Below are 26,705 nucleotides of genomic sequence, written 5' to 3' on the forward strand. Positions count from 1 at the left end.
GCATGTTACAGTGTGCAAGGACCTGGGTTCAAGTCCCAGGCCCCTACCTGCATAAGGGAATTTTCATGAGCAATGAAATAGTGCTTCAAGTCTCAGTCTCTGTCTCTCTCTCTTCCCTTCCCTCTCAATTTCTCTCTATATCTAGAAATAAATATTTTGTTAAAGTTGAACATTTCAGATCATGAAGATACAGATAATACTTTTTAAATGTCTTTAGGTGAAATGGCATTAAAAAAAAAAAAAAAAAAAAACACAGCTGCATGAAGGGAAGTCAATTCGTGGCAAGGTTTGTGTCAAGAAATTTAACCCAAAGTCTGTTGTCAAGGGATACTCTACACAAACACACTCAGTTCTACCATAGCAAGGTTCCAATTCAGAAACTTCTTTATATTTGCATTCATCTCTGAGGTATTCGAGTATGCGCCACTTTAACTATTAAGTTGTTAAGAAAAAGATAAAGCTTTGTGGTAAAACAGAGGAGATGGCACATTCTAGCATCTCACACTACTGTGGCCTAGTGATGCGCTTACATTTTCATCTGTGCCAAGAATCTGGTAAGCAGCACTGAAAGCCAGGAACAACAGAAATGTTACATTGTGACTCATATCTATCCTGAATGCCTTGAAGGAATGACATAATAAAATTCAGTGTACAGGAGGCTGGACTGGGGCTCACTCGGTAGAGCATACACATTACCATGTGCATGAACTCAGGTTCAAGCACCAGGCCCCCATCTGCAGGAAGGCAAGTTTCACTAGCAGTGAAGCTATGCTGTATTTTTCTCTCCCTCTCTACTTCTCTCTGTCTCTGTCAGAAAAGAGGATGCTTCTGGGAACAGTGGAGTCCTCCTGCAGACACTAAGCAAGGGATAATCCTGGTGGCAAAACAAGTTAATTAATAAAACCTGTAGTATTCCAGCCTGTGTTTAAAAGTTACATTTATTGCCCTGCATTATGCAAAACATTTCCAAGGATGGAATTCATTTTGACAATAGTAAAGTCAACAGTTACAAAACAAGGCTGTTGCGAAATGCTATCTATATTTAGTACTTACCAAGAAAAGCAGAGCGAATTTTAAAATATCTACAAAGCTGCTAGAGACCTAGGAAAAAGGCATCTTTATACATACACCTGAGGTTTGGGGAGTCTTTATTATTTTTTTTTCTCAAATTGAGTGAAAAATAGCAAGAGCATTTTCATTTTATACACTGCAGAGTCATTCATTCAGCTGTAGACTTTTGAGGCGTCAAATAGAACCCCTACACTTGCATGCTATAAATATAAAAACCTTTACACAATCCTGCCTGGACACTATGCCATTAAAGCTACAAAACAATTCTGGAGTGGATGGAGCCAGATAGTTATCATTGCCACACATAAGGAAACTGAGGCTCAGAGAGGTTAAGCCACCTGCCCATAGTCACCTGATCCACAGCACCACCATTCCCTCTGCCTCTAAGGATTTTCCCATCCCGCCCAGATACTAGGCTAAAGCCTGAAAAGCAAGCTCTCCCTTCACCATCCCTGTCCTCAGTCACTGCTGAATCTGTCCTTGCCACCATTGCAAATCTCTTAGCCAGCATCACACCAAGAAGAGGGCCGGAGGGTGGGGTAGGGTGGCAGATCACAGTCTGGTTCTTTCTAGTATCTTCTAGAAGACTTCTTACATAAGCAGTTGGCTGTGATGGTGAGGAAGGGAAGAAGCTATGCTATAGGTCCCAGGGATAAAGCAACCAGGTTGATTTTCTGTGTTTAAGGGTAGAAGGGGGGGGCACTCTTTAAAAAAATTTTTTTGTCATGTTGATAGCTTTTTACATTTTTTTCTTCCTGCTGTCAAAAACAAAACTGTCTTTTTTCATTCACGAAGACAGCAAGTTATTTGAGGCTTGCAACAAAATCTACTCCCCACCCCACCTCTCCCCTGGACTCCTTTCTCCTCCTGCAGGGAACACTATGTTGGAGTTCCCTCCCCTGGCCCTTCACGATCTTGGGTCTTTAAAAAAAAAAAAAAAGCAAGCACCCACCCCTACAGTCCAAGTCGTATAGGAAGACCTCGGGAACCCGCGCCCCCTCCCCTGTGTGTTAGCACCCACCTCTCTCCCTGCAGATGGGTGTGCCCCAGGGTGGCCAGAGGCAGCCGGGGTACCTGGGGCAGCTGAGCACAGCTGCACCGAAGGGCGCCCTGGAACCCAGCCCCAAACGCATCTTTACTTTGGAAAAAGATTCCTTCGGCCTCAGCCTGAGCCCAGGAGTCTGCCCAGTAATCCGCCGGCCAATAGCAACTGCACATCATTATATAACAATGAATTTCCCTCGCGAGCTTCCCTGCTGGCGTTTCATGCAGGGATATAAAGAATTAATAAAACCGACGAGACTTTTCCAGGAAAACATGGGTGTGGGGCAAAGGGTCTACAGGAAAGGGGAGGGGGGCTTAAACTCATGTTCACCGCCGTAGCTTAGCAAATTCTCCGCAGAAACATGTTTTCTTTTTTCCCCCATGGTGATGCACAGACACCCCAGGCCGCTGCGATCATTGTCTGGCCGGGCCATCTGCTCAGCGCCATTAGCTCCCGGAGCCCGGCGGCGGCCCCCGGCGCCCACCCCCCGCCCAGCCGGCTTTGTGTGCGCCCACACAGACAGCCCCGGGCCGCCGCCGGGAAGAAAGACCCCGGTCCTGTTGGGGGGCGCAGCCCCGCTGCAGGAAGCGAGAGAGGGGCGACGATCACCCCAAGCCCTGCACCCAGCTCCCCGCAACAAAAAGCCCACAACTGGCTCCCCACCCTCTTCCTCCATTCGTCCCTGCACCCGTTTTCCTGTCCGCTTGCACAGCCCGCCGGTACACCCAGCCCTTTCCAGCATCCCTCGGCTGTCATGACGCCTCAGGCTGGAACCCGCTCCCTTTTCTAAGGAGCTGGAGGAAGGGTGCAGAAAGCCCTGTCTGCTGTGTGTGTGAGAGAGAGGGGGAAGCAGAGAGTCCACTGCCCCAGCGTTCCGGCTCCCCGGCTCCTGGGCGCTGCTCCCGGATCCAGCATGCAGCCCCGGGAACAATATCCGAGCGGCAACCATGCATATTCAATCTGGCATCCATTTGCTCGCAGCCGCCAGGCAGGCACTGCAGCATCTCGCTGACAATGAAAGGATGCAGCGGATCTGGCGCGCTACCCAGGGCGACCTTAATGCGCTCCCGCTCCTCTAATTCCTTGCAAATGATGTAGCTGATCACTCTGTATGATTGCATCACCCACTACCAGGATCGCCTTCTGCAGCTGCTGGGGAGCGGCGGGATGGAAGTGATGAGGTCGGTCCTTCTCCCCCCCCCCCCGCCCTCCGTTTACCAAAAAAAAAAAAGAAAAAAAGAAAAAATTCCTTAGATGTTCCATGCCACAAAAGGCTGCTGACTAAACCCCCCCCCCGCCCCCGAAGATGGCCCAAATAGCAAACTCACCGTGATGCGTGGAATATTTTTCTTCCCCTGATAAGACATCTCTCTCCTGGGGGGGCAAAATTAATTTCACGAGGGCAGCTTTAAAGCAAAAGTAAAGGGAGAAAAAATGCCAGCAAAGAGACTAGGTGCTTATTAGTATTTGCACAACTGAAAAAAAAGAACAAGGTGCAACCGCTTGGATGGTCTTGTTGTAAGCAAATTTCAGGAACGCAAGGAATAAATGCAATTCTTCCTCTCTCTCTTCCTCCCTTCCAACACAGCCCCAGCTAGGGCGGAAAAAAAAGAGAGAGAGAGAACAGGAGGGAAGGGGGTGGAAATAAACTACAGCAATAAAAGCCTCGGTTGAAGTCAGCCACCGCGGCGCATGCGCCGCCAGCCACTCCCTTTCCTCTCAGGCAAAAGCCATCCGCTTCGAGCGAGGCGAGCACTGATTGGCCACAATCGCGGGATATGCAAATGAGCGCGAGCGGGGAGGGGAGCGGCGCGAGCGCGCGAAATGCTGCAGTATGCGCCCTAGCAGGGAGCGCGCCTTCGCGCCCTTTTTTCCGGGCTCAGGTGTCGGGGAAGGTGGATGGTGGCAGCCCTGAGTGCAGCCTCAACACTGCAGGGACAATGGAGAAGTGGCGTTCTCGAGCCGAGGAAGCCAGGCCCAAATCGGGGGCTGCGGTGCGGCACGCGCCCGCTCGCGCTCGCGCGCGCCCGCACAGATGCCCTCCCGCGCGCCAATCCGCGGAGGCCGTTGCGGCAGCCCCGCGTGGGGTGACTGCGCCGAGCCAATGGCCTCGCTGGCGGCGAGCGCGCGACTGCGCCGCGGCCCGCGCCCTTCGCGAAGGCTCGCGCGGCCTCCGCCCCGGAGTCGACGGGGGAATTCTAACGGCGGCGAGCGGAGCCGGGAGGGGAAACGAGAGAAGAGCAGCCGCGCGGGCCACGCCCGTCCGCCGCCCTGACCGGGAGACGGGCGCCTGGGGCGGGGAGGCGACGCAGCGGAAGTGCAGCTGCGGGCTCCGGGAGGACTGGCGGCGGGAAGTGGAAGTCTAAAGCCCTCACTCCACCGCGGGGCGGGAAGGCAGCTCCCGGGTGCGGGGGATGGAAGCACAGCCTGACGCCCCTCGGGCCCACCCAGCTAGAGCCTTGGGAGGCTGCGGCGTGCATTTCTGCTGGACGAGCACAGCCGAGGGGAAGCAGTTGGGGTTGCAGCAACCAAGGAGCACAAGGAAGTGTTGTACGAGGGTCCCCAAAGCAGTAAAGAGGCAATAAAATAAAATATCCGAAGACAAACCGTGGAGAAGCAGGAGGATTGAGAGAATCTAGAAAAGTTTACGTCCTGAAAGGAGAAACTGAGGCAGGGACACCCTCGGAATCTGAATTCAACTATAGAGGAGTGGTGACTCCTAGTCTGAGACCCTCGTTCAACTGAAAACCACCTGCCCGGCCTCTCGGTGGCAGCCATGGAAGAGGCGGGACCCTGGCCTGGTGCTCTTCATCTCAGAATCCGCTTGGGGGGTGGTTTAGTTCGGCCCAAACAGTCCACCAGCACTCTTTGCAAGGTTATCTAAGTGTAATGACTCAGTCATCTGGGCTGGCCCCGGGCTTTGGGTTTCTCTTGCTTGCAATCAAGCAGTAGATCAAGCAGTAGATAAAAATTAAAAAGCAAATAAACAAACAAACAAAAAAACCCTTACATATTTGAGGTCACCAAGCAATCACCAAAAAAAAAAAAAATATATTTGGCTCCTTCCTGCGCAGTAAAGGTTGGTCAGATAAAAACAAAGTAAGCATGGGATGGCATGCCGTCTGGACACTGGCCATTTAAGTTGGTTGTCTGACCAGACAGTATAAAACACACCCTTTCATTCCTATTTCTGTAAATCCTGAAGTCCCAGAAATGTACCAAAGAGTCTGTAGCAAGCTTCATGGCTGGTTAATTCATTCAAGTTCCAATTAGCTCTACATCTTGTAAATGAAGCAGAAGCACTCCTCCCTCCCAATGTATGATGTGCTAACAGCAAAGTGAGTTGATGTCAGCAAGTATTGGTGGCAGCCTGGAAGGGTTAATGTCACAAGTTCGGGGGAAGCTGAAAATGTACCCTCCTACCTGTGAAAGTCAACAGCAGGCTCCAAGTAGGAGTATCCAAGTAAATCATCAGGAGAACAAAAATATATATATATAGCTTGGCCAATAAGTAAAGGCTAAGATTCTAATTAAAGCAGTCACAGCTAATTGCATTGTTTATATTCTTGTTATATTTTCCTGTTCCTGGATTGTTGGGTCTTAGCTACATTTTGTTATTTGCCAATGTACTATGGAATATTTTGCTCTGGGACAAAAGTTCCTCTGAGCCTTTGTGATGTCAGTCTAATTTCTGGAGCCACCAATGTGAATCCCTTAGTTTATAATATAACACTTAAAATCATAAATATTCAAAGTTGGAATTAATTTCTCTGTTCTGGCTAGAGCCCGTGATTTTTTGGCACACAGGACATAGCAAATGTTTCTTTAAGTGACCAAAGAACAGAGTTGTCTGCAGTTCACACTTACTGCTCAGCACAATGCAGAAAAGTAAAAGGGGGAACAGCTTCCCACCCTCCCTGCACAGACAGACTCATTAATACACACTGTTTTAGGCAATCATTAGATGAAAACTTCTGTAGGATTAAAAACCATTATCCCTTCACCAATTTGAATCTGTTCTCAAGCATGGCTTTTCTTAGTCTTTTAAATGCATGTTAAACATGATAAAGCACTACAAGACAGTCTCTTCCATAATCCTGTACAAGGCCATCTTCCCCCAGCAACAAGAAAGAGCGAGATGTTACCCCAGCAACAAGAAAAGAGACCTTCAGGGCAATGGTTCTCTGGGGCATACTAAGTGGTCTGGGGGAATGGGGCAACCTACCCAACACATGTGTGAACAGGCAAACAGTGTTCTCCCCAGGTGCCTGATCATGGCCTTCTCTGCTGCTTCATGTCCCATCCCTGGACCACCACCAACACACACACACACACAACACACACACACACTCCCATTCCCATGCTCACTGAGAACATGAAGACACCCAAGGCACACACTGCCCCTTCTCAATCAAATATGTGCCCTGCCTCATGCTATTCCCTCTACCTTCCTCCCTTTACCCCCTCCCATTTCCCCACAACACTTCCTCTAAAGGTGAGCTTAAACATCATCTCAATGTCCATGAAGTCTACCCCCTTCTTATCCCCTAAGACAGACATCAAGTCTCCATTTCTTTTACTAGCTTTCCTTGTTTTTTTTTTCTTCAGTTATCAGTCCATGGCAGGACGTCAATATTTGGTTGGTCAGTAACATTTGAAGAGATTAACAGTCATTAATATATATATATTCTTAACTTTTTAAAAATTTTTAATTTTTTATTATTTTTATTTATTTCCTTTTGTTGCCCTTGTTTTATTGTTGTAGTTATTGTCGTTATTGATGTTATAGCTGTTGGATAGGACAGAGAGAAATGGAGAAAGGAGGAAAGGCAGAGAGGGGGAGAGAAAGATACCTGCTTTACCACCTGTGAAGCGACTCCTCTGCAGGTGGGGAGCCGGGGGCTCGAACCGGGATCCTTACACCGGTCCTTGTGCTTTGTGCCACTGGCGCTTAACCCACTGTGCTACCACCTGACTCGCTGTTGTCTTAAGATTCTTCCACATCACCATTATGGGAAGTTTTGATTTCAACAAATCCTTCATTCTAGGCCTTTCTCCTTGTGCTATTGCTTTGGTAAGTCTTTTTTCTTGGCAGCTCAGCCTCTCTCCTCCATGTCCCTAAAACTAAAGACAACCTTGTTATGCTGCAGCTTATTATCCTTCGTGTCCTTTGTATGGTCTTAGTGGCCTGAATCTTAAACTCAGCCCCTACCCTTATCCAAACTGCCATGTATCATAAGGCTGATATGATGCAGGAGAGAAGCTGTCCGATCCTAAAATGAGCGCCAAAGTCATGCACAGTTTTAGTCATCTCTTCTCAACACCAATTTTTTTTTTTAATTCTTCAGTATTCCACCCTCCCGTTACTCAGACATTCTGGAGTGACTTCAACTCTGGGCTGCTTTCAGTTCCTCAGCACCCTATACAGTACGTATCCTGTCCCCACCCAGGCCCGCCACTGCTCTTGGTTTCATCTTCCCTGTTTTGGAAGCTGGAATAACCATTTCTGCTTCTGTGGTCCTCTGGGTCTTTGTGGAAGTGTCATGCTCAGAACTTCACAGACTAGGGAGAAGTCTACCATGTAAGTCGCTGATGGGAAGAAAGAAGCCTACATGTGGCAAAAGAAGAGAAAACTCTTAAGTGGCCACATCACTGCAGTACTGATGCCAAGCACTGTGGCCTCAAATATGGTTTGCAGAAAAGGCTGAAGTTATTGCAGCAGTAGAATAGGCACCAGAAATTCTTCTTGGCCAAAAACTAAGGACATTTACTAGGACACTTGAGCTGGAAGTGATGCCTTCTTTGCTGCAGATGGAATCTGGTTGTGATTGTGTGTGTGTGTGTGTGTGTGTGTGTGTGTGTGTGTGTGTGTCCATAGAAGGAACAGACACTGCACAGGGATAGTCAGGAGCCAACACACCCAAATCTGACCACTGCCCTTCCCAGTGGATGTGCCTTTTGTCAGGGATCCAGTAATTGGTGGGCCCCAGAAACAGATGCTACTTTTTGGTAGAGCCAGGGACTCTAAGTGCAAGATGAAGGCTCATCTGTCCAAATCCTGTGGAACCATCAGAGGGAATCTTAGACATCACAGATTCCAGTAGCCTCTGGATTTTTCCTCTTATCTCCATCTAGCACACAGTCCTCTCAACAGAGCACGTTATTGCCTACCTTACACATCACCTTCTGTGTGACAGAATCCTGACAGAAGAGACAGCATCTTTTTTTGCCTGTCATGCCTCAGGTCCGCCCTCTGGTGGCAAATGAAAAATAAACAGCCTGATACCCTCTCTTCTCCAACGTGATGACTCACGACTGGGAAGGGACCTTGCTCTGAAACTCCTGAATCCAAATCACTTGGAATGATTTTGCCTTCTTGTTACAATCACCTGGGAGGTCCAGCTCAGGTCCCCAGATCAGAATGGTGAGAGAGAAAGTCCAGCAACGCTTTTCGGTGCTTTGTTTAGTCTCTCCAGGCTCCTGGCTACAGACCAGCCAACCATTTGTAGAAGAGGAAGCTAGGAGAACATGAGCTTGAACTTAAGCGTCACCTCCTCCCCACCCCACGCCACCCCACCCCCACAGAATATCCTCATTCCCCAAAAAATAAAGCTCAAAGAAACTGGTGGTTCTAGGCTCGGGTTCACACCCAAGAGGGTCACATCTAAAAGGTTCTTATTCAACTCTGTGTGACACCAAGCTACAGGACTAATTCCCATTTAGCAGGAGCCAGGCCCCATCTTGGGAGAGAGCTGGGCTGGGGGGCATGGGTGTCTGCTGTCTCTCTACCCTTTTCACAGACACTGGCTGCTACCCGCAGCCCCACGTCCTTACATCAGTCCCAGGATGTACATTCCTTAGTCAGTTCCCCTTGCTTCCAGATTAATTCTCTATCTCTTTCTTTCTTCTTCACTCAGCAGAACTCGGTTTTTCTCAGTAGGCTAGCTCCCCTGTCACTGGGAGCTCAATGAATCCGCAAGAAAGTTCCGGTGAGCAGTGAGCGTGCCAAGCATTGATTGACAACGTTTCAGAACAGGCCATGGCCGGTGCGCTGCTATGTTCCATCGCTGGGGAGCCAGAGACGACCCGAACTGCCCCTGCGGCTACAGACAGACTATGACCCACATAGTCAACGACTGCCACCTCTCCAGATTCAAAGGAGGTCTCGAAACTTTACATCAGGCTCAACCTGACGCTGTTGACTGGCTACGGAAGAAGGGCAAACGCTAGAAGAAGAAGGCAAGGCAGAGTGCTTGTATAAACAAAGTACAAACTGTTTAGAGGCCCAGGAAATGGCTCAGCAGGTAGAGTGCATGTCTTGCCATATGTGAGGGCTTGGGTCGGATTCCTGGCATCACCTGGGTATAGCAAGGACAGCACTAAGGAAGCTCCACAAATGGTAGAAAGGTGCTTTGATGAGTCTTCCTTGTTCCCTTTCTCTCCACCCCTGTTCCTTCCCACCCCCAAATCTCTCTAAATTGGGCCAAACAGGCAGCTGAGCAGTGTCACCAATGAGCAAGGTCCTGGGTATGTACACACACACAAACACACACACACACACACACGTCTGGCACTGATTCCCTTCACTTTCTCCCAGGCTCTACTCTGCTGTTCCTTCCTCTCCCATGCATGGCAGGACTGGCCCCTTCTTGCCCTGCCCTTACCCTTCTATGCCTTGACCGGAAGACCCTCCCGGACCTCCCTGTCTGGAGTCAGTTCACACATTTGCTATGTTCCCTATTATCTGTGATGTTTCCTCATAACAATGATCACAGTTTGGGGGTACTATTGTGTATTTTTTTATTGCATTTTATTTGTTTTGTCTTGTTTTTGCCACCAGGCCTATTGCTGGAGCTCAGTGCCAGAATGACTCCACACCTCCACATCTCTCTCTCTCTCATGTATTTATTTTGGGTGAAACAGAGAGAAGTTGAGAAGGAAGAGAAGATAGAGAAAGACGCCTGCAGCATTGCTTCACTGCTTGTGAAGCTTCGCCTTGAAAGTGGAGACCAGGCGGGCTTGAAGTCAAGTCCTTGTGCATGGTAATGTGTGTGCTCACCTGGGCATACCACCACCTGGCTCTCTGATCTTTTTTTTTTTATTGCCACCAAGGTTATTATCAGGGGGGCTCAGTCTAGCACTAATGAATTCACTACTCCTGGCGGCCATTTTTTTCCTTTTATTTATTTTTTCTTTTCCTTCCTTCCTATTTTATTTTATCAGACAGAGCAAAATTAAGAGGGGGAGAGGAGATAGAGAGGAAGAGAGAAAGAGACATCTGCAGACCTGCTTCACCACTCATGGAGCATCCCCCCTGCTGGTGGGCAGTGGGGGTTCGAACCTGGGTCCTTGCACATAGTAACTTGTGCCTTAACTAGGTGAACCATCCCCTGCCCTGCCCCCCATCTTTTATTATACAGAGGGAGAGAGAGAAAGAGACAGGGAAAATGACAGATACCTGCATCACTACTCCACTGCTTGTGAAGCTTAGCCATAGAAGTGGGGTCTTTGCACATAGTAAAATGTGCACAGTACCATTTGAGCCACTGCCAGGCCACTGGCTGGGTATTTTTTTATTTCTTCTTTATTTTCTTTCTTTCTTTCTTCCTTTTTTTCTTTCTTCCTTTCCCTTCTTTCTTTTTTTCTTTTTTAAATAGAGGCAGAGACAGTGAAAGAGACACAATACCGGGAGTCAGGCAGTAGCACAGTGGGTTAAGCGCACGTGGCGCAAAGCGCAAGGACCGGAATAAGGACCCTGGTTTGAGCCCCCTGGCTCCCCACCTGCAGAGGAATCGCTTCACAGGTGGTGAAGCAGGTCTGCAGGTGTCTATCTTTCTCTCCCCCACTCTGTCTTCCCCTCCTCTTTCCATTTCTCTCTGTCCTATCCAACAACAACGACATCAATAACTACAACAACAACAAAACAACAAGGGCAACAAAAGGGAAAATAAATACATAAATATAAAAAAAATGTTTTAAAAGAGAAAGACCACAATACCACAACCTCCTTCCACTCAGTGGGGCTCAGGCTGGAACGTGGTTCTCAGATCTGGCAGAGCCGGCCAGCCTATCATCCAGTGAGCTAGACTGAGGCCCAGTCTCTTCCTCTGAACTACAAACTCCTTCAACCAACCTGTTCTTAAGTCCACAATAGTCTGCAGTGAGTACCCCCAACACTTCATCTGCACTATGCCAGCCTTTAGGGCCATGATTGCTTAACAGTTTGTTTGGCTTTGTATGTTAACTCTCTTTTCAGCTACCAGGTTCCATGATGTCGACCAGACTTCCCTGGACAGATGACCCCACCAATGTGTCCTGGAGCTCTGAGTCCCCAGAGCCCCAACCTACTAGGGAAAAAGAGAGGCAGGCTGGGAGTATGGATCAACCAGTCAACACCCATGTTCAGCGGGGAAGCAATTACAGAAGCCAGATCTTCCACTTTCTGCATCCCACAATGACCTTGGGTCCATACTCCCAGAGGGATAAAGAATAGGAAAGCTATCAGGGGAGGGGATGGGATACAGAGATCTGGTGGTGGGGATTGTGTGGAGTTGTACCCCTCTTATCCTACAGTTTTGTTAATGTCTTCTTTTTTAAAATAAATTTAAAAAAATTTTTTTTTAAATCCACACACAGGAACCTCACACCACTCAGTGACTCTGGGTCTACCTTCCCACTTCCACCTCCCTCACATCCTGACCCACAGGTCCTTATACAGACAGCTGGGGAGACTTCCCCTAATGAGATTGGGCCAGGTGCTACCCCCCTCCCCCCACCCAGGCAGATGCTCTGACTGGGATCAATCCTGCTGAAGCTCAGGCCTGACACTGATCCAGTTCAAACCTAGGTCCAGTTGTGGTGACAGCAAGGGGTCCTCTTCCCAGGCCCACCCCTCAGGCTGAGTTTGCACCCTACCCAGAAGATGCTTTCCTTGGTTCAGGATCAGGTCATGTCAATTTCTTCTCTCTTTTTTTTTTTGTGGGGGGTTTGATTTAATGGCTTACAGTAAATACAGTTGTTGGTACATGTATAAGATTTCTCAGTTTTCTGAAAAACTCTCTCATCCTCAGTCTAGGTAGTCCTCCACCATCATGTACTAGGATCTGAAAGTGCCCTCCTCTCCACCCCCTAGAGTCCTTTACTTCAGTGCAATACACCAGATTTTCTTCTTCTGTTTAAAACCATTTACTTTTGAGTGAGAGACCAGAGCACTGCTCAGCTCTGTCTTATAGTGGTGCTGGGGACCGAACCTGGGACCTGGCAATCTCAGGTCCCAGTTTGGTTGCATCGCCATTATGCTGTCTCCTAAGCCCAAGACTGTGTCAGTTCCAAAAGAAGCGGGGTGGGGGAGTGAACTTTATGCCCCTCAAAAGTGCAAATAATCTTTCAGGAATTTAAGTCTCTTAAGAAGATCAACCATGTCCAAGGACAGAGAACAACTCATTTCTTTAAACAAAAAAAAAAAAAAAACCCATGCCTCTTGACCACTCATTCAAGCAGACTCCCTGGCGAACTCTCTGGGCTGATTTATTGGCCCAGTCTTGTGAATTCTTGGACATAGTCCATTTGGACATTGCAGAGATGTAAAGAAATGCTGAATCTTTCCAGAATCAGATTGATCTTCCTTCCCTTTCCCTCATGTCTCTTCTCCACCCAGACCTCCATCATCCACACACCATTTGTTTCCAAGTCACTGTGAGTGAACCCCACTGATGACAAAAGGAGTCTGGGAGGTGGCTCAACTCCTCCATATACTATAAGGACTGGTGCAGAGACCAAAGCAGAGGTTGTGTTCCTCTGCCCTAGGACAAGCTGGGGGTTCTATGCCTTGAGAGTATCACCCATCCAGCCCCTCAGTAGGTCCAACTTCCCTCAAGGAACAGAAGACTGACTCACTCTGGGACCCAGGAGATCAGGAGACTATTGAAAGAATCAACAGCAACTGGAATGGCTCTGGGCAATGACAGAACGTCATGTACTCAGATCTTTCAACAAGATTCTACATCAATGGACAGCTGTGACATCCTGTGGTCACTGTTGTCAGGCCAGGGAAGGAGGACTTAAGAGTTCCCTACTGTCCCCTCAGCAGTCCGGAAATACAGATAATACAGTCACGTGGCCGCGTTACCAGGACAAAGCCAAAAGAGGATGAATATTATCCAGGCCATTAGCCCTTTCCCTCTCCATTGAAGCCACTGTCTTTGTTGGAGGTGTCCTCATCCTTCCCACACTTTAATCCACTGGAACCCCACTTCTGCATCTTATTCTGTCTTGAACCTAGTATTCTATTCTATTCTATTTATTTATTTATTTTTATTGGGGAATTAATTGTTTATATTCAACAGTAAATAAGTTGTTGGTACATCTATAAAATTCTGTTTCTTAATTATATGTATTTATTGGATAAGCACAGCCAGAAATCGAGAGGGAAGTAGGAAATAGAGAGGGTGAGAGACAGAGAGACACCTGCAGCCCTGCTTCACCACTCACAAAGCTTTCCTCCTGTGGGTGAGAGCCAGGGGCTCGAACCCACATTCTTGCACATTGTAACATGTGTGCTCAATCAGGTACACCACCATCTGGCCCCTAAAATTTCTGTTTTCTACAAAACACTCTAACTCCCTGTCCCCCACCTTGATCCTCCTCCACCATCTTATTTGGGCAACAAAAGGGAACATAAATAAATATAAAAAATATTTTTAAAAAATTTTTAATACGTACACAACAAATTCTGAAAGAATGAATGGATGGCTAGATGGGTAGAAAATGGCTGAGTAGGTGACTGGAAGGACAGATGGATGGCAAACAATGGATGGATAGATGGATCAGTGGGCAAATGGGCAGATGTACAAATGAACAAATTATTAAGTTCCTTGAACAGAAGTTCTCTTCTTTCATATTTTTTTAAATATTCATTTCTTTATTTTAATGAACAAGAAAGAGAGAGAAACCAGAGCACTGCTCTGTTCTGGCACATAGTGGTGCAGGGAACTGAACAAAAGCCCCAGTTATGAAATGCAGTCACACTGGAACTGGAGTCTAACATGGTCTTTCAAGGCATAGAATTCACACAAGGTGCTGTCTTAAACCCGATCCCCTTAGCTGCAGTTCTCAGGGTAGAGATAGGCACTAAGCATGGCCATTGTCTCCTACCAGGAGAGCAGACTGGTCACTTAGGTCTGGACTTCTCTAATTTGTTACCAGCACTGCATATATTCAGCAATAGGAGAGGCCTCTCTGGGCAACACTTTATCTGCTGCTGAAGAAACATCTAGAATCTGCAGTCACATCTCCATCTGTTTCTTCTTAATGTGGATGGCATCAGAGAGCTTGAATGAAGGCATCTTTACAGCACTGGGCATCCTCCAGAGAGAAAAGTGTACTTCTTGGCCAGCACAGGGCAATTTAGGTCCACAGAAGCAAAAGGGAAATTCGTCTGCTGGATGTCACTTCAACCCAGTGTTGAGACGATCAAGCCTCTTGCTGTCTCCCTTTTGTGTCTCTCCTTGTACTCACTTGTATTAAATCACATGGCCAGTTGGCCTACAGGATACCAAAAGGACTCACAATCTTCTAGATGACTGTGATTACCACCAAGGTCAGATTCTTCCAGTCTTAGCCCTTGGGGAGACACCAATTCAGCTCTTCCCTTCCAGTCTCCTTTGGGGTCAAGGTCAGAGTTGAGTGATACAGTATGAACCTAATAGAACATTTCCTTAATCTTCATCTGCTGGGTGGTCAGGTCTGGCCATTTTTATGATGACTCCCACATCAGAATGGCCATTATTGTTAGATTTTTTTTATAATTAAAAAAATTTTTTATTTATTTTCCCTTTTGTTGCCCTTGTTGTCTTTTTTCATTGTTGTTGTAGTTATTATTGTTGTTGTTATTGATGTCGTCATCATTGTTGGATAGGATAGAGAGAAATGAAGAGAGGAGGGGAAGACAGAGGGGGAGAGAAACATATACACCTGCAGACCTGCTTCACTGCTTATGGAGCGACTTCCCTGCAGGTGGGGAGCCAGGGGCTTGAACTGGGAACCTTACGCCGGTCCTTGCACTTTGCGCCACATGTGCTTAACCCCCTGTGCTTAACCCAGATTTTTAAAAAATTTTATTTAGTTATCATTTTAATTTGTCATTATTATTTTATTTTACTCAGCTCTGGCTTATGGTGGTACTGAGAATTAAACCAAGGTCCTGGGAAGTTTAAGCATGAAAAAATTGTTGCATAACTCCTATGCTACTGGCCCAGTCTCTGAATGTTGCCCTTATTAATAGTAGGGGTGCAATGAAACCTTACAAGGTTACAAAGTAATGGAAGAAAAAGCCAGCATACAGTTGCAGAACACATGGTTGTTCCTGGCTTCCTCCACCCTTTCAATCTGTAGATATTCATAGCCAGTTGGACAGAACACAGTTTGCAGTACTGTTTGGACTTGCATAGATTAATACACTTCTAATTGGGCCAGTTCAGGAAGCTTCCCCCTCTTGTCTGAGAAGATTAGTTTGCTTCTTAAGACCACCACAGGCCTGACCAGGACCACAGGGAAGTGAGTTCTCTTCTCTGTGCCTCAGACTTTCAGCACTTTGTACAGCAAAGCCTGACCAAACCCTCATGCCTCTTTCCCCACTCCAGACAGCTTCCTGTAGGGCTGTTCAACCCTCAAACCTCATGTAGCTCTCCTGGAGCAATATGTCTGCCCACACCACCCCGAGTCCAGTCAGATGACATGCCACCAAGGGAGATCGTTGTCTTTGGAGCATCAGAGAGTTGCACTCTCTTCAGAACATGAAGTACAATAACTTCCAAATGAGCTTATGTTCACACTGTTGAAGTAATCAAGAGAGAGGGCCCAGGCTGATGAAATAGTTCACTTGGATAGTGCACTGCTTTGCTACATGCCACATGTGCCCCCCAAGTTCAAACCTAGCTCCTGCTGCACTGAAGGAAGCTTTGGTGCTATGATCTCTTTCTCTCTAGGCCTGTATTCAAGAAGAAGAGAGAGGGAGAGGGGCCAGTTGAACAAAATTGGTTCTCACATTGTTTAAGAATGTAAGAGGGCTTATCTTCCTCTGTGTTATTGGCTTCTCCTCTCAAATTTCCCTGAGGTAATGATAGGACAAAAGAGCCACATCAATCCTGATGGTCTCTTTCCTATTTCCTCTTTTCTATTTTTTCTTTCTTCTTTTCTTTTCTTTACCAGACCACTACTCAGCTCTGGTTTATAGGGGTGCAGGGGGTTGAACCTAGGACTTTGGAGCCTCAAGCATGAAAGTTTCTTTGCATAACCATTATGCTATCTAGCCCCTGCTAATCCTTTCTCTTTAGTGTGAAGTTCATGAGGAGTTTGTCTCAAGGCCCTGGTCATTATCTTTTTCTGTCCCCCCACCCTCACCCCATCCCATGAATACCCTACCATTCTGTCAAACATGTTTTGTGAACTTCCCAGACAAGTCCAAATGGATCAAGAGTGGTAGAGGGTTGGTTCCCTAGTCCCCTAGTGTTATACTAGATATTATCTCTGAGAGGGAGCTCAGTTCTTTTAAAAAAACATTTTTTTAAATCTTATTTGATGGAACAAAGAGAAATTGAGAGGAGATGAGAAGATAGAGAAGAAGAGAGAAATCTGCAGCACTGCTTCACCACTCATAAAGCTTCCCCTCTACAGGTGGGAGCTGGAGGATTGAGCCCAGGTCCTTAAGCATGGTAACATGTGCACTCAATTCAGTGCGCCATCACTTGGACCCTTGGAACTCATCTCTGGATCAGCTCTCCCACCCTACTGTTTATCCCTTCCTTCTCTTGCAGAGACAGACTCTCAAGGATCCTGGGAGTTAAAGTTTGAAACCTGGCATCACATGTACAAGAGTGATGAGCTGATTATCTTTCTCATTAAATACATCTATGAAAAGAAGGAGGGGGGAGTCAGGCGGTAGCACAGTGGGTTAAACGCACGTAGGGCAAAGCGCAAGGACCCGCGGAAGGATCCAGGTTCGAACCTCCGGCTCCCTACATGCAGGGGAGTCCCTTCACAGGCATTGAAGCAGGTCTGCAGGTGTCTATCTTTCTCCCCCCCCCTCTGCCTTCCCCTCCTCTCTCCATTTCTCTCTGTCCTATCCAATAACAACGACATCAATAACAACAACAACAATAAAACAAGGGCAAAAGGGAATAAATAAATACTAAAAAAAAAGGGGGGGTCAGGCGGTGGCACAGTGGGTTAAGCACATGTCGCACAAAGCTCAAGGACCCGAGTAAGGATCCCTGTTCGAGCCCCCAGCTCCCCACCTGCAGGGGAGTCGCTTCACAGGCGGTGAAGCAGGTCTGCAGGTGTCTGTCTTTCTCTCCCCTTCTCTGTCTTCCCCTCCTCTCTCCATTTCTCTCTGTCCTATCCAACAACGAACAGCATCAACACTGGCAATAATAATAACCACAAGAAGGCTACAACAACAAGGGCGACAAAAGGGGGGGGAAGGCCTGCAGAAGCGGTGGATTCATGGTGCAGGCACCGAGCCCAGCAATAACCCTGGAGGAAAAAAAAATACTAAAAATAATAATAATAATAATAATAAAGAAGAAGAAAGATCAGGAGAAGGAAGAAAAAGGAACTTTCTGTGATGAGGGAAATACTTTGTATCTCCTCTAACACAGTCCCCACAACTCCCTCCCCCTGTGACTTATAGAGCATTAGAAATACGGTTAGAGAAGCAGAGGGACTCTGTTTAAGTTAATTTTCACTTAAATGACTCCAGTGGTCTTAACTATCTCATCAAACAGCAAGCACAGATGTGCTCACAGGCCAGTGCCAATAGGCAACCTTCAGGGGGGCAGAATGTGTAAGACAGGAGCTGATGGCTCAAGGATCCCACCAGCCCAGAGATACATTTTGTTTTGAATAGTTTCACTGGATTTTGAATCTGTCACTAACATTCAAAGATAAGATAATAGGGGCTGGGCAGTGGCACACCCAATTGAGCACACACTTCGTCATGCATAAGGACCTGGGTTCTATCCCCAGGTCCCCACCTTCAGGGGGGAGCTTCATGAGTATTGAAGTAGGTGTCTTTCTCTTCTTATCTAGCTTGCCTACTGTTCTCAGTTGCCCTCTGTCCTATCAAATTTATTTGCTATTTGATAAATAAATCTGTCTTTATTTGATAAAGAAAGAAAAACGGCCACCAGGATTTGTCATGTAAGCACCGAGGCCCAGCAACAATCCTGGTGGTAAAAAAAATAGTAATAGTAAAATTAAAAGGCGACTGGGTGGTGGTACACTTAGTTGAGCACACACCTTATAGTGTGCAAGGATCTGGGTTCAAGCCCCTGGTCTCCACTTGCAGGGAGGGAAGCTTCATGAGTGATGAAACAGTGCTGTAGTGTTCTCTCTCTCCTCTTTTTTAAAATTTATATTTATTTATTTATTTACTTATTTATTTGCCTCCAGGGTTATTTCTGGGACTCGGTGCCTACACTACGAATCCACTGCTCCTGGAGGCTATTTTTTCCCTTTTTGTTGCCCTTGTTGTTTATCCTTGTTGTTATTATTGTTGTTGTTATTGTTGGATAGGACAGAGAAAAATCAAGAAAGGAGGGGAAGGCAGGAAGGAGGAGAGAAAGATAGATACTTGCAGACCTGCTTCACCACTTGTGAAGTGACCCCCCCCCCGCAGGTGGGGAGTCAGGGGCTCAAACTGGGATCCTTTACGCTGGTCCTTGTGCTTTGCACCATGTGCGCTTAACCCACTGCACTACCGCCCGCCCCCTCTCTTAGTTTTTTATTTATTTAAATGTTGAGGTTTATTTTGTTTTAATTTGATAGGACAGAGAAATTGAGAGGAGGGTGGAGTGATAGAGACAAAGAAAGACACCTGCAGCACTAGTTCACCACTCATGACGCTTCCCCCTGCAGGTGGAGGACTGCGGGCCTGAACCTGGATTCTTGTGTATGGTCATGTGTGTGCTCAACCACGTGTGCCATCAGTCCCTCTTTCCTTCTTTATCTCTTCCTTCCCTCTCAATTTCTCTCTAACTCTACCATAAATAAATAAACAAATAAATACATAAGGGGGAAATTAAAGAAATTAAAATGCCTATTTTAAAAATTAAAAAAAAATGAGATTAATCCTTATGACAAAAATGTACTTGCACCTCCCCCTCCTCTTCCCCGCTTCCTCTCCTTCCCCTCTTCCCCTCTTTAGGCAGATCGGAAGTGCCCTAGCACCTTATACCACTCAGGTTTCCTTAGGCGAATCCCCAAGACATAGTGGAGCTGAAACAATATGCCCCTCCTCCCCCTATTGTGTCTAAATTTCTGGCCCACAGAAACCCCCGAACATAATAAGACTATTGTGGGCTTTTACCAACACATTTGGGGGGAAAATCTGACACACAATGTCTGTTTTACTCAGCCACAGTAGGCATAGGCTGTCTAGCCCATGGAGATAAATTTGGATTTTCTATGTCTAAATGAAAATCGGGTCAGGCAATTTCATCAGGGGGCAATTCCACTCAAGCCATAGTATAGAGAAAAGATGACTGGGAGGTAAATAAGTAAGAAAATGAGTACCGAGTATAGGGAAGACCAGGTTGGGGGTAGATAGAACTGAGAGCAAGGGTCAAATAGGTCAATGATTTTGGAGATAATCATACCCGTCACTAGTTTTTCAGTAGTCAATGTGCTGTTGTTCTAAATAGTCCATACACATTAACTCAGGTTAAGCCTCAGAATACTTAACATTTCATCTTTACAAAACTCTGTAAGTAGGATAAAAGCAAAGAAGTCAGAGAATTTTTGGGAGTCGGGCTGTAGCGCAGCGGGTTAAGCACAGGTGGTGCAAAATACAAGGACCGGCTTAAGGATCCCAGTTCGAGCCCTGACTCCCCACCTACAGGGGAGTCGCTTCACAAGCGGTGAAGCAGGTCTGCAGGTGTCTATCTTTCTCTCCCCTCTCTGTCTTCCCCCCTTCTCTCCATTTCTCTCTGCCCTATACAACAACAATAATAACAACAATAAAACAACAAGGGCAACAAAAGGGAATAAATAAAATAAATATTTTTTTAAAAAAAGAAGTCAGAGAATTTTCAAGACATAAAAGGGATAATTAGTTGATGCAGAAATTGCCCACAGTCTGGTCGGAGTCTGTGCCTCATCTTTCCACTCTTGCTTCTACTCCAGACAAGAAACACTGATAGAAAGGACCTGGACAAATGAAAGAAAAATACCAAGTATGATGGTACAACATGATTGGTGTATTTAAGGAAGACCCAAAGAGGAACGAACGGGTGACATAGAGGTATAAGAGGATAAGCGCTAGTCAGGATTTCCATGAAGGCAGAGTACATTTTCCATTCTGAGTCATGGTCATCTGAGATGCCAATAAGCAATTAAAGTAGAAATGAAACAGCATTCCAACAGAAGTCTGAATTTAAGATATTAATTTAGGAGCCTATTGAATGGTGCCTCTAGATGGTGACTGCCTAGAATAAATGTTTGTGTCTTTCCAAATCCATGCAGTGAAACATAATTCCAGTGTGTTGGCATTAGAAGGTAGCACCTTTGGAAAGTGATTCGGTGATGGGAGGAAAACTCTCTTAAATGGCACTGGTGTCCTTATAAAAGAAACCCCAGGCACAATATCTGTAAATCAAACCATTATGCTCTATATCTTAAACTTCCACGATAATGAATAAGCTTTAATTCTGAAAGAAAGAAAGAGAGGGAGAAAAGAAGGAAGGAAGAGAGAGAGAAATGTGATTTCTTGAAAATAACAATAAAAAGAACATAAAGTATTTTTTTAATTAATAAAGGAGGTTTTGGGTGACTCTTTCCAGTTTCCAATGTAGACACAGAAGAAAATGTCCAGGGTGGGGTGGTGAGTATGGGTGGACCTGTCAACGCCCATGTTCAGTGGGGAAGCAATTACAGAAGCCAGACCTTCCACCTTCCACCTTCTGCATCCCACAATGATCTTGGGTCCATACTCCCAGAGGGTTAAAGAATAGGAAAGCTATCAGGAGAAAGGATGGGATATGGAGGTCTGGTGGTGGGAACTGTGCGAAGTTGTACCCCTCTTATCCTATGGTTTAGTCAATGTTTCCTTTTTATAAATAAAAAATTAAAAACAAAAATTAACAAAGATAAATTGAGAAGAAAGAGAGAGAGAGTGACTTGCAGCACTGTTTCATCACTCCTAAAGCTTACCCCCTGCAGGTGGGGACAGGAGCTTGAACATGGGTCCTCATAAATAGTAGCATGTGCACTCAACCCATGGTGCCACCCAGCCTCTTACTCCTCAGACTGTCTTTTCTTTTTCTTTTTTTATTTATCAGACTTTCATCCAGAATCTCATCTCACCAGCAGAGGGCTGAGATTATTGTGAATAAAATCTAAATGTTATCTTATAGGGAGAACAAAGTGAGGGGGGAAAATGCTTTGATGAAACTATGTCTGTAAGAGTCCCAACACTTGTTTTATTGCACTTGGGAACCAATCCAAGTGAGACCTGGTCTAGGGAATGGAAACATAGCTAGTTTTGTGAAAGTTCTAAAGCACAACCTACCAAGGACCCCCCCACCTGAGGAGACATTGCCGCTGCTGTGGTGACACTCAGTCTTCTGTACCAGCTAACTCTGCTAAATCAGGACTCATTACTCTGTCAGAGCAAGTCTCCTCAGCACTTGCTATCATGAGCGGAGCAGTGAAGCTAAGGGAAAAGCAGACAAGTCTTTTGTGGGGCTTTTTGACATAGCATAATGAGATGAGCAGTGTGATTCCCCACATCATCCTGGGAGGCTGTGATCCCAGGATCTCCTCCCGCGTCTCTTTTGTTGGAACTTGCACAACTGAGTATTAGCTGAGGATAAAAGAACTGTAGAGTAGGTAAAGAGAAATCTGGGAAGCATACTGCCAAAGCTAGACACCATAGCTGACACGGTTCACAGAGCTGGCTGTATAGAACATTTACATTCCTTAATCCCTCACATAAAAGTTAGAGGCAGGCAACAACTATGAAATACATATATGAAACCTGTGATAGTTAAAGCACTAATATCCTTAATTAACTTTCATTATTATTGTTTTATTATTATTATTAATTATTATTTATTATTATTATTTTGGTCATCTTGGAGGCTTCACCAAAGCAATCTAATTTCCTTTCTTTCTTTTCTTTTCTTTCTTTCTTTTTTTTGTAACGGCTTTTTAGTAACTAGTCATTTATTTTGGACAGATACAGGAATTGAGAGTGAAGGGGGAGATAGAAAAGGCAGAAGAGCAAGTGAAACCTGCAGCACCACTTGTGAAGCTTTTCCCTAGCAGGTTGGGACTGAGGACTTGAACCCAGGTCCTATGCATACTATAATGTACTCAACTAGGTGTGCCACACACACCCCAGTTTTCAAATAGAGAGAGAAAGAGACAAATCAGCAGAGACACAATAGCACCGAAGTTTCCTCTAATGTGATGAGGACCAGGCTAGAACCTGGGTGGCACCCAAGGCGAAGTAGGAGCACTAACTAGATGAGCTGCTTTACTGGCTTCTTAATGAGCTCCTAACAAATCAATGGCATGTGGCCAGGACACTGTTTACCTGCAGAGCACACACTTCACCACATGTGAGGACCCAGTTGTAGCCCAGAGCCACAACATGGAGAAGCTTCACAGGCAGTACAGTGGTACTGTGATAGCTCTCCTTACTCTGTCTCTCTTTCTCCCTCTGTCTCTTACCACCTAGCTCATACTAAAAAAAAAAAAAAAAAAAAAAAAGGGAGTCCTCAGGAATGGAGGAATTGTGCAAACCCCAGTAATAACCCTAATGGCAATAAAACAGGTAAGAATAAAAATCCGGAGTTGGGCTGTAGCGCAGCGGGTTAAGCGCAGGTGGGCAAAGTGCAAGGACCCGGATCGAGCCCCCGGCTCCCCACCCGCAGGGGAATTGCTTCACAGGTGGTGAGGCAGGTCTACAGGTGTCTATCTTTCTCTCCCCCTCTCGGTCTTCCCCTCCTCTCTCCATTTCTCTCTGTCCTATCCAACAACGATGACATCAATCACAGCAGCAATAATAACTACAACAATAAAACAACAAGGGCAACAAAAGAGAATAAATAAAATAAATTCTAAAAATGTTTAAAAAAAAGAAAATCAATGAGAAAGATGAGCATATATATATATATATTATAGAGGCAGAGAGAAATTGAGAGGAAATGAGGAAACAGAGAGGGAGAGAGAGAGAGAAAGCCACCTGCAGGGCTGTTTCACAGCTTGTGAAGTTTCTCCTTTGCAAGTTGGGACACAGGACTTGAACTTAAGTCCTTGCATACTGTAATATGTACGTTTAACCAGGTGCACCACCACCCAGCCCAGTATATACATTTAAAAAGAATGAAGAAAAGTGGCCCAGGAGATGGCCCAATGGGGAGCATATCAGACTTGCATGCATAGGGTCCTGAGTTCAGTCCTTGGCATTGCATATGCCACTAGTTCGTTCTTTCACACAAACTTTTAAAAGACTACTGTGAGGAAGTGAGCATAATATTTCTTCATATGCTGAAACATTTCTTCTTTTAAAAATAATTTTTAAAAGGATGTGAATAGGTGAATAAATTATGTGAAAGGCTTAATAAATGAATAAACGGAAAACAAATATAGGAGAATTTTTTTTTACTAAGATGTCCAATACTAGTTGTCAAAAAAATGGTGTGGTATCTACTCTCTCCCCGATCCAGCTTTCTAGTCCTATTTCCATCTCTGACACCAAACAATACCTTTAGCCTACTTGCATATTAGCTGCTGGGTTCAGCCAAAAATTGGTAAAGTCATGGACCCTTGGAACATACCTAAAATAGACCTACTAGCTTTTTCCAAATTAGAGGCCCCAAATCTCACCTGCTATGTTCTTACCTTGAGATTCCTGATTATTAAACAATTTGTTCTGCTTTATATCTTAATGCTTTTCAGCCACCAAGTAGCAAATGCTACCGACACCCACCTGACTTCCCTGGGCAGACGACTTCACCAATGTGACCTGGAACCCCACCTCTCAAGAGACCTGCCCTACTAAGAGAAAACTATCATAGTTGTGTATGCCTATGAACATGCCTAAAAATGTACTTCCTAGCTTTCTTCAGCCCTAAGATCCCTAATTTCATCTGCTTTATTCCTACTTTTTGGTTCCTGTTCATTAACCATTTTGTCTCACTTTATGTCCTGCCACCTTCTAGACACCAAGTTGCAGATGCTACCATGATTCCATCCTAACTTCTCTGGGCAGATGACCTCACCAGTGTGTCCTTGAACCTCGCCTCTCCAGACTTCTAGCCCAGTAGGGAAAGACAGAAATAGGCTGGCCACTCTACTACCTGGGGCCTTAGTCAGGGAGTCCTGGGATTCCCACACAGACATGATGGGCCTAGACCTCTAACAGATCCCTCTCACCGCTGTCACTGGTCATCTCCACAGGAACAACATAATGGACCCCTCTGTGGGCACCTATTGGATCTGGCCCTCAGTGTGGATCAACAGTGGTAGGGAATGTTCCATTCTCCGAAGGGAGGTTGGATAGCATACTCTGCCTATCATCTGAGGATGATGGTTCCTGAAATTGGCATAGCCTGGAATGTTCCTATCCATGACCACGGAATGTGAGCTCAGACCTACAGGGATGCAGAGGTTACATAGGCTCCTTTGCTGAATATGGGCCCCAGATCAAATCGATGCAGTTTACAGTTAACTATATTTATATACTTTCCCCATATTTGGGAACTACTCTCTTTCCTGATCCAGCTTTCTGGTCCTTTTTCCAACTATGACACTATCCCCCCAGACAATAACTTAGGTCACCTGCATGTTAGATGTCAGGCTCAGGCAAAAACTAGTGAAATCATGGCCCCTTGGGATATACCTAAAATAGACCTACTAGCTTTTTCCAAAACAGAGACCCCCAAATCTTCATCTGCAATATTCCAGCCATTTGGTTCATGACTAGTCAACAATTTGCTCTGCTTTATATCTTAACTTTTTTTCAGCCACCAGGTTCCAGATGCTACCATGATGATAACTGGACTTCCCTAGCAGACAATATTCCTGGAGCCCCACCTCCCCAGAGCTCTGCCCCACGAGGGAAAGAGAGAGAGAGGCTGGGAATATGGATTGACCTGTCAACGCCCATGTTCAGTACGGAAGCAGTTACAGTAGTCAGGCCTTCCACTTTCTGCACCCCATAAGGACCCTGGGTCCATGCTTCCAGAGGGTTAAAGAATAGGAAAACTGTCAGGGGATGAAAAGGGATACAGAGTTCTGGTGGTGGGAATTGTGTGGAATTGTACCTCTCTTATCCTATGGTCTTGTCAGTGTTTCCATTTTATAAATTATAAACAGGCTGGGGTTATGGATCAGCCTGCCAGTGTCCATGTCTAGCTAAAAAAGCAACTACAGAAGCCAGAACTCCTACTTTCTGCACCCCCAAAACAACCTTGATACATACTCCCAGTGGAGGAGAAGTGATAAGAGAAAGAAGATAAGAAGGCTCTAAGCTCCAGCTCCATCAGCACCCAGAGAGAGAAGAGGAAAAAGAAGAGGGACAGGAGTGGGGCGGTAGTGCAGCGGGTTAAGCGCACATGGCGCAAAGTGTAAGAAATCGTCTAAGATGCTGGCTCAAGCCCCCGGCGGCCCACCTGCAGGAAGTCGCTTCACAGGTGGTGAAGCATGTCTGCAGGTGTCTGTCTTTCTCTCCCCCTCTCTGTCTTCCCCTCCTCTCTCTATTTCTCTCTGTCCTATCCAACAACAATGACATCAATAACAACAATAATAACTACAACAATAAAATAATGGCAACAAAAGGGAATAAATAAATATTTTTTAAAATAAAAAAAAGAAGAGGGACATTGGGAGTCATTAATAGTATCATGAGTGGCTTGGAGGGGAAGAGAGGAAGGGACCTCAAAGAAAAAGGGGGCAATTATGTACATATGTAGACAGATCGCTGTAGAGATGGTAGTTGGCCCATGTCTACAACCTTAGGAGAACTTTGGTGGCTTACAGTGGGGAGACTAAAGATTCAGAAATCTTATGGTGGTAACGGTGTGAAATTATACCCCTGTTGACATGTAATTTTGTAATATAACATTAAAACATTAATAAAATTTAAAAGAGAGAGAGAAACAGGCTGGGAGTATGGATTGGCCTGTCAACACTCATGTCAAGCAGGAAAGCAATTATAGTAGCCAGACATTCCACCTTCTGTACCCCATAATGATCCAGAGTCTATACTCCCAGAGGGATAAAGAACAGAAAAACGGGGACAGGGTAGTGGCACACCTGGTTGAGTGCACATGTTACAATGTGCAAGGACCCCGTGTTTGAGCACCCAGTCCCCATGTGCAAAGCGAAAACTTTGCAAGAGGTGAAGCAGCGTTGCAGATGTCTCTTTGTCTCTCTCCCTCTCTATCTCCCCTCAATTTCCTTCTTGATTTCTGGCTATCTCTATCCAATAAATAAAACATAATAATTTTCTTAAAAAAAAAAACCGGAAAGCTTCCAATGGAGGGGCTGAGATGCAGAACTGATTGTGGAAATTGTGTGGAATTGC

At 45.7% G+C, this 26,705-nt stretch overlaps 1 protein-coding gene across 3 annotated transcripts in view; it reads right to left on the minus strand.

The window, feature by feature from the left end:
• Positions 1–26,705, minus strand: part of DPYSL2 (dihydropyrimidinase like 2) — a 150,742-nt gene that overhangs the window by 83,686 nt on the left and 40,351 nt on the right. The window contains exon 1 of one of the 3 annotated variants that reach the window (XM_007535038.3): positions 3,445–3,802. The exons of 1 other annotated variant lie outside the window; for it this stretch is intronic. In XM_007535038.3, the coding sequence (XP_007535100.1) occupies positions 3,445–3,483 (39 nt within the window). In that variant the 5' untranslated portion in view covers positions 3,484–3,802. Of the gene's footprint in view, positions 1–2,804; positions 2,828–3,444; positions 3,803–26,705 lie in introns of those variants that run through there. One more of the 3 variants, XM_060178844.1, reaches the window with a different exon arrangement.

The sequence above is a fragment of the Erinaceus europaeus genome, chromosome 19 (assembly GCF_950295315.1).
Source record: "Erinaceus europaeus chromosome 19, mEriEur2.1, whole genome shotgun sequence".
NCBI classification, from domain to species: Eukaryota; Metazoa; Chordata; class Mammalia; order Eulipotyphla; family Erinaceidae; genus Erinaceus; species Erinaceus europaeus.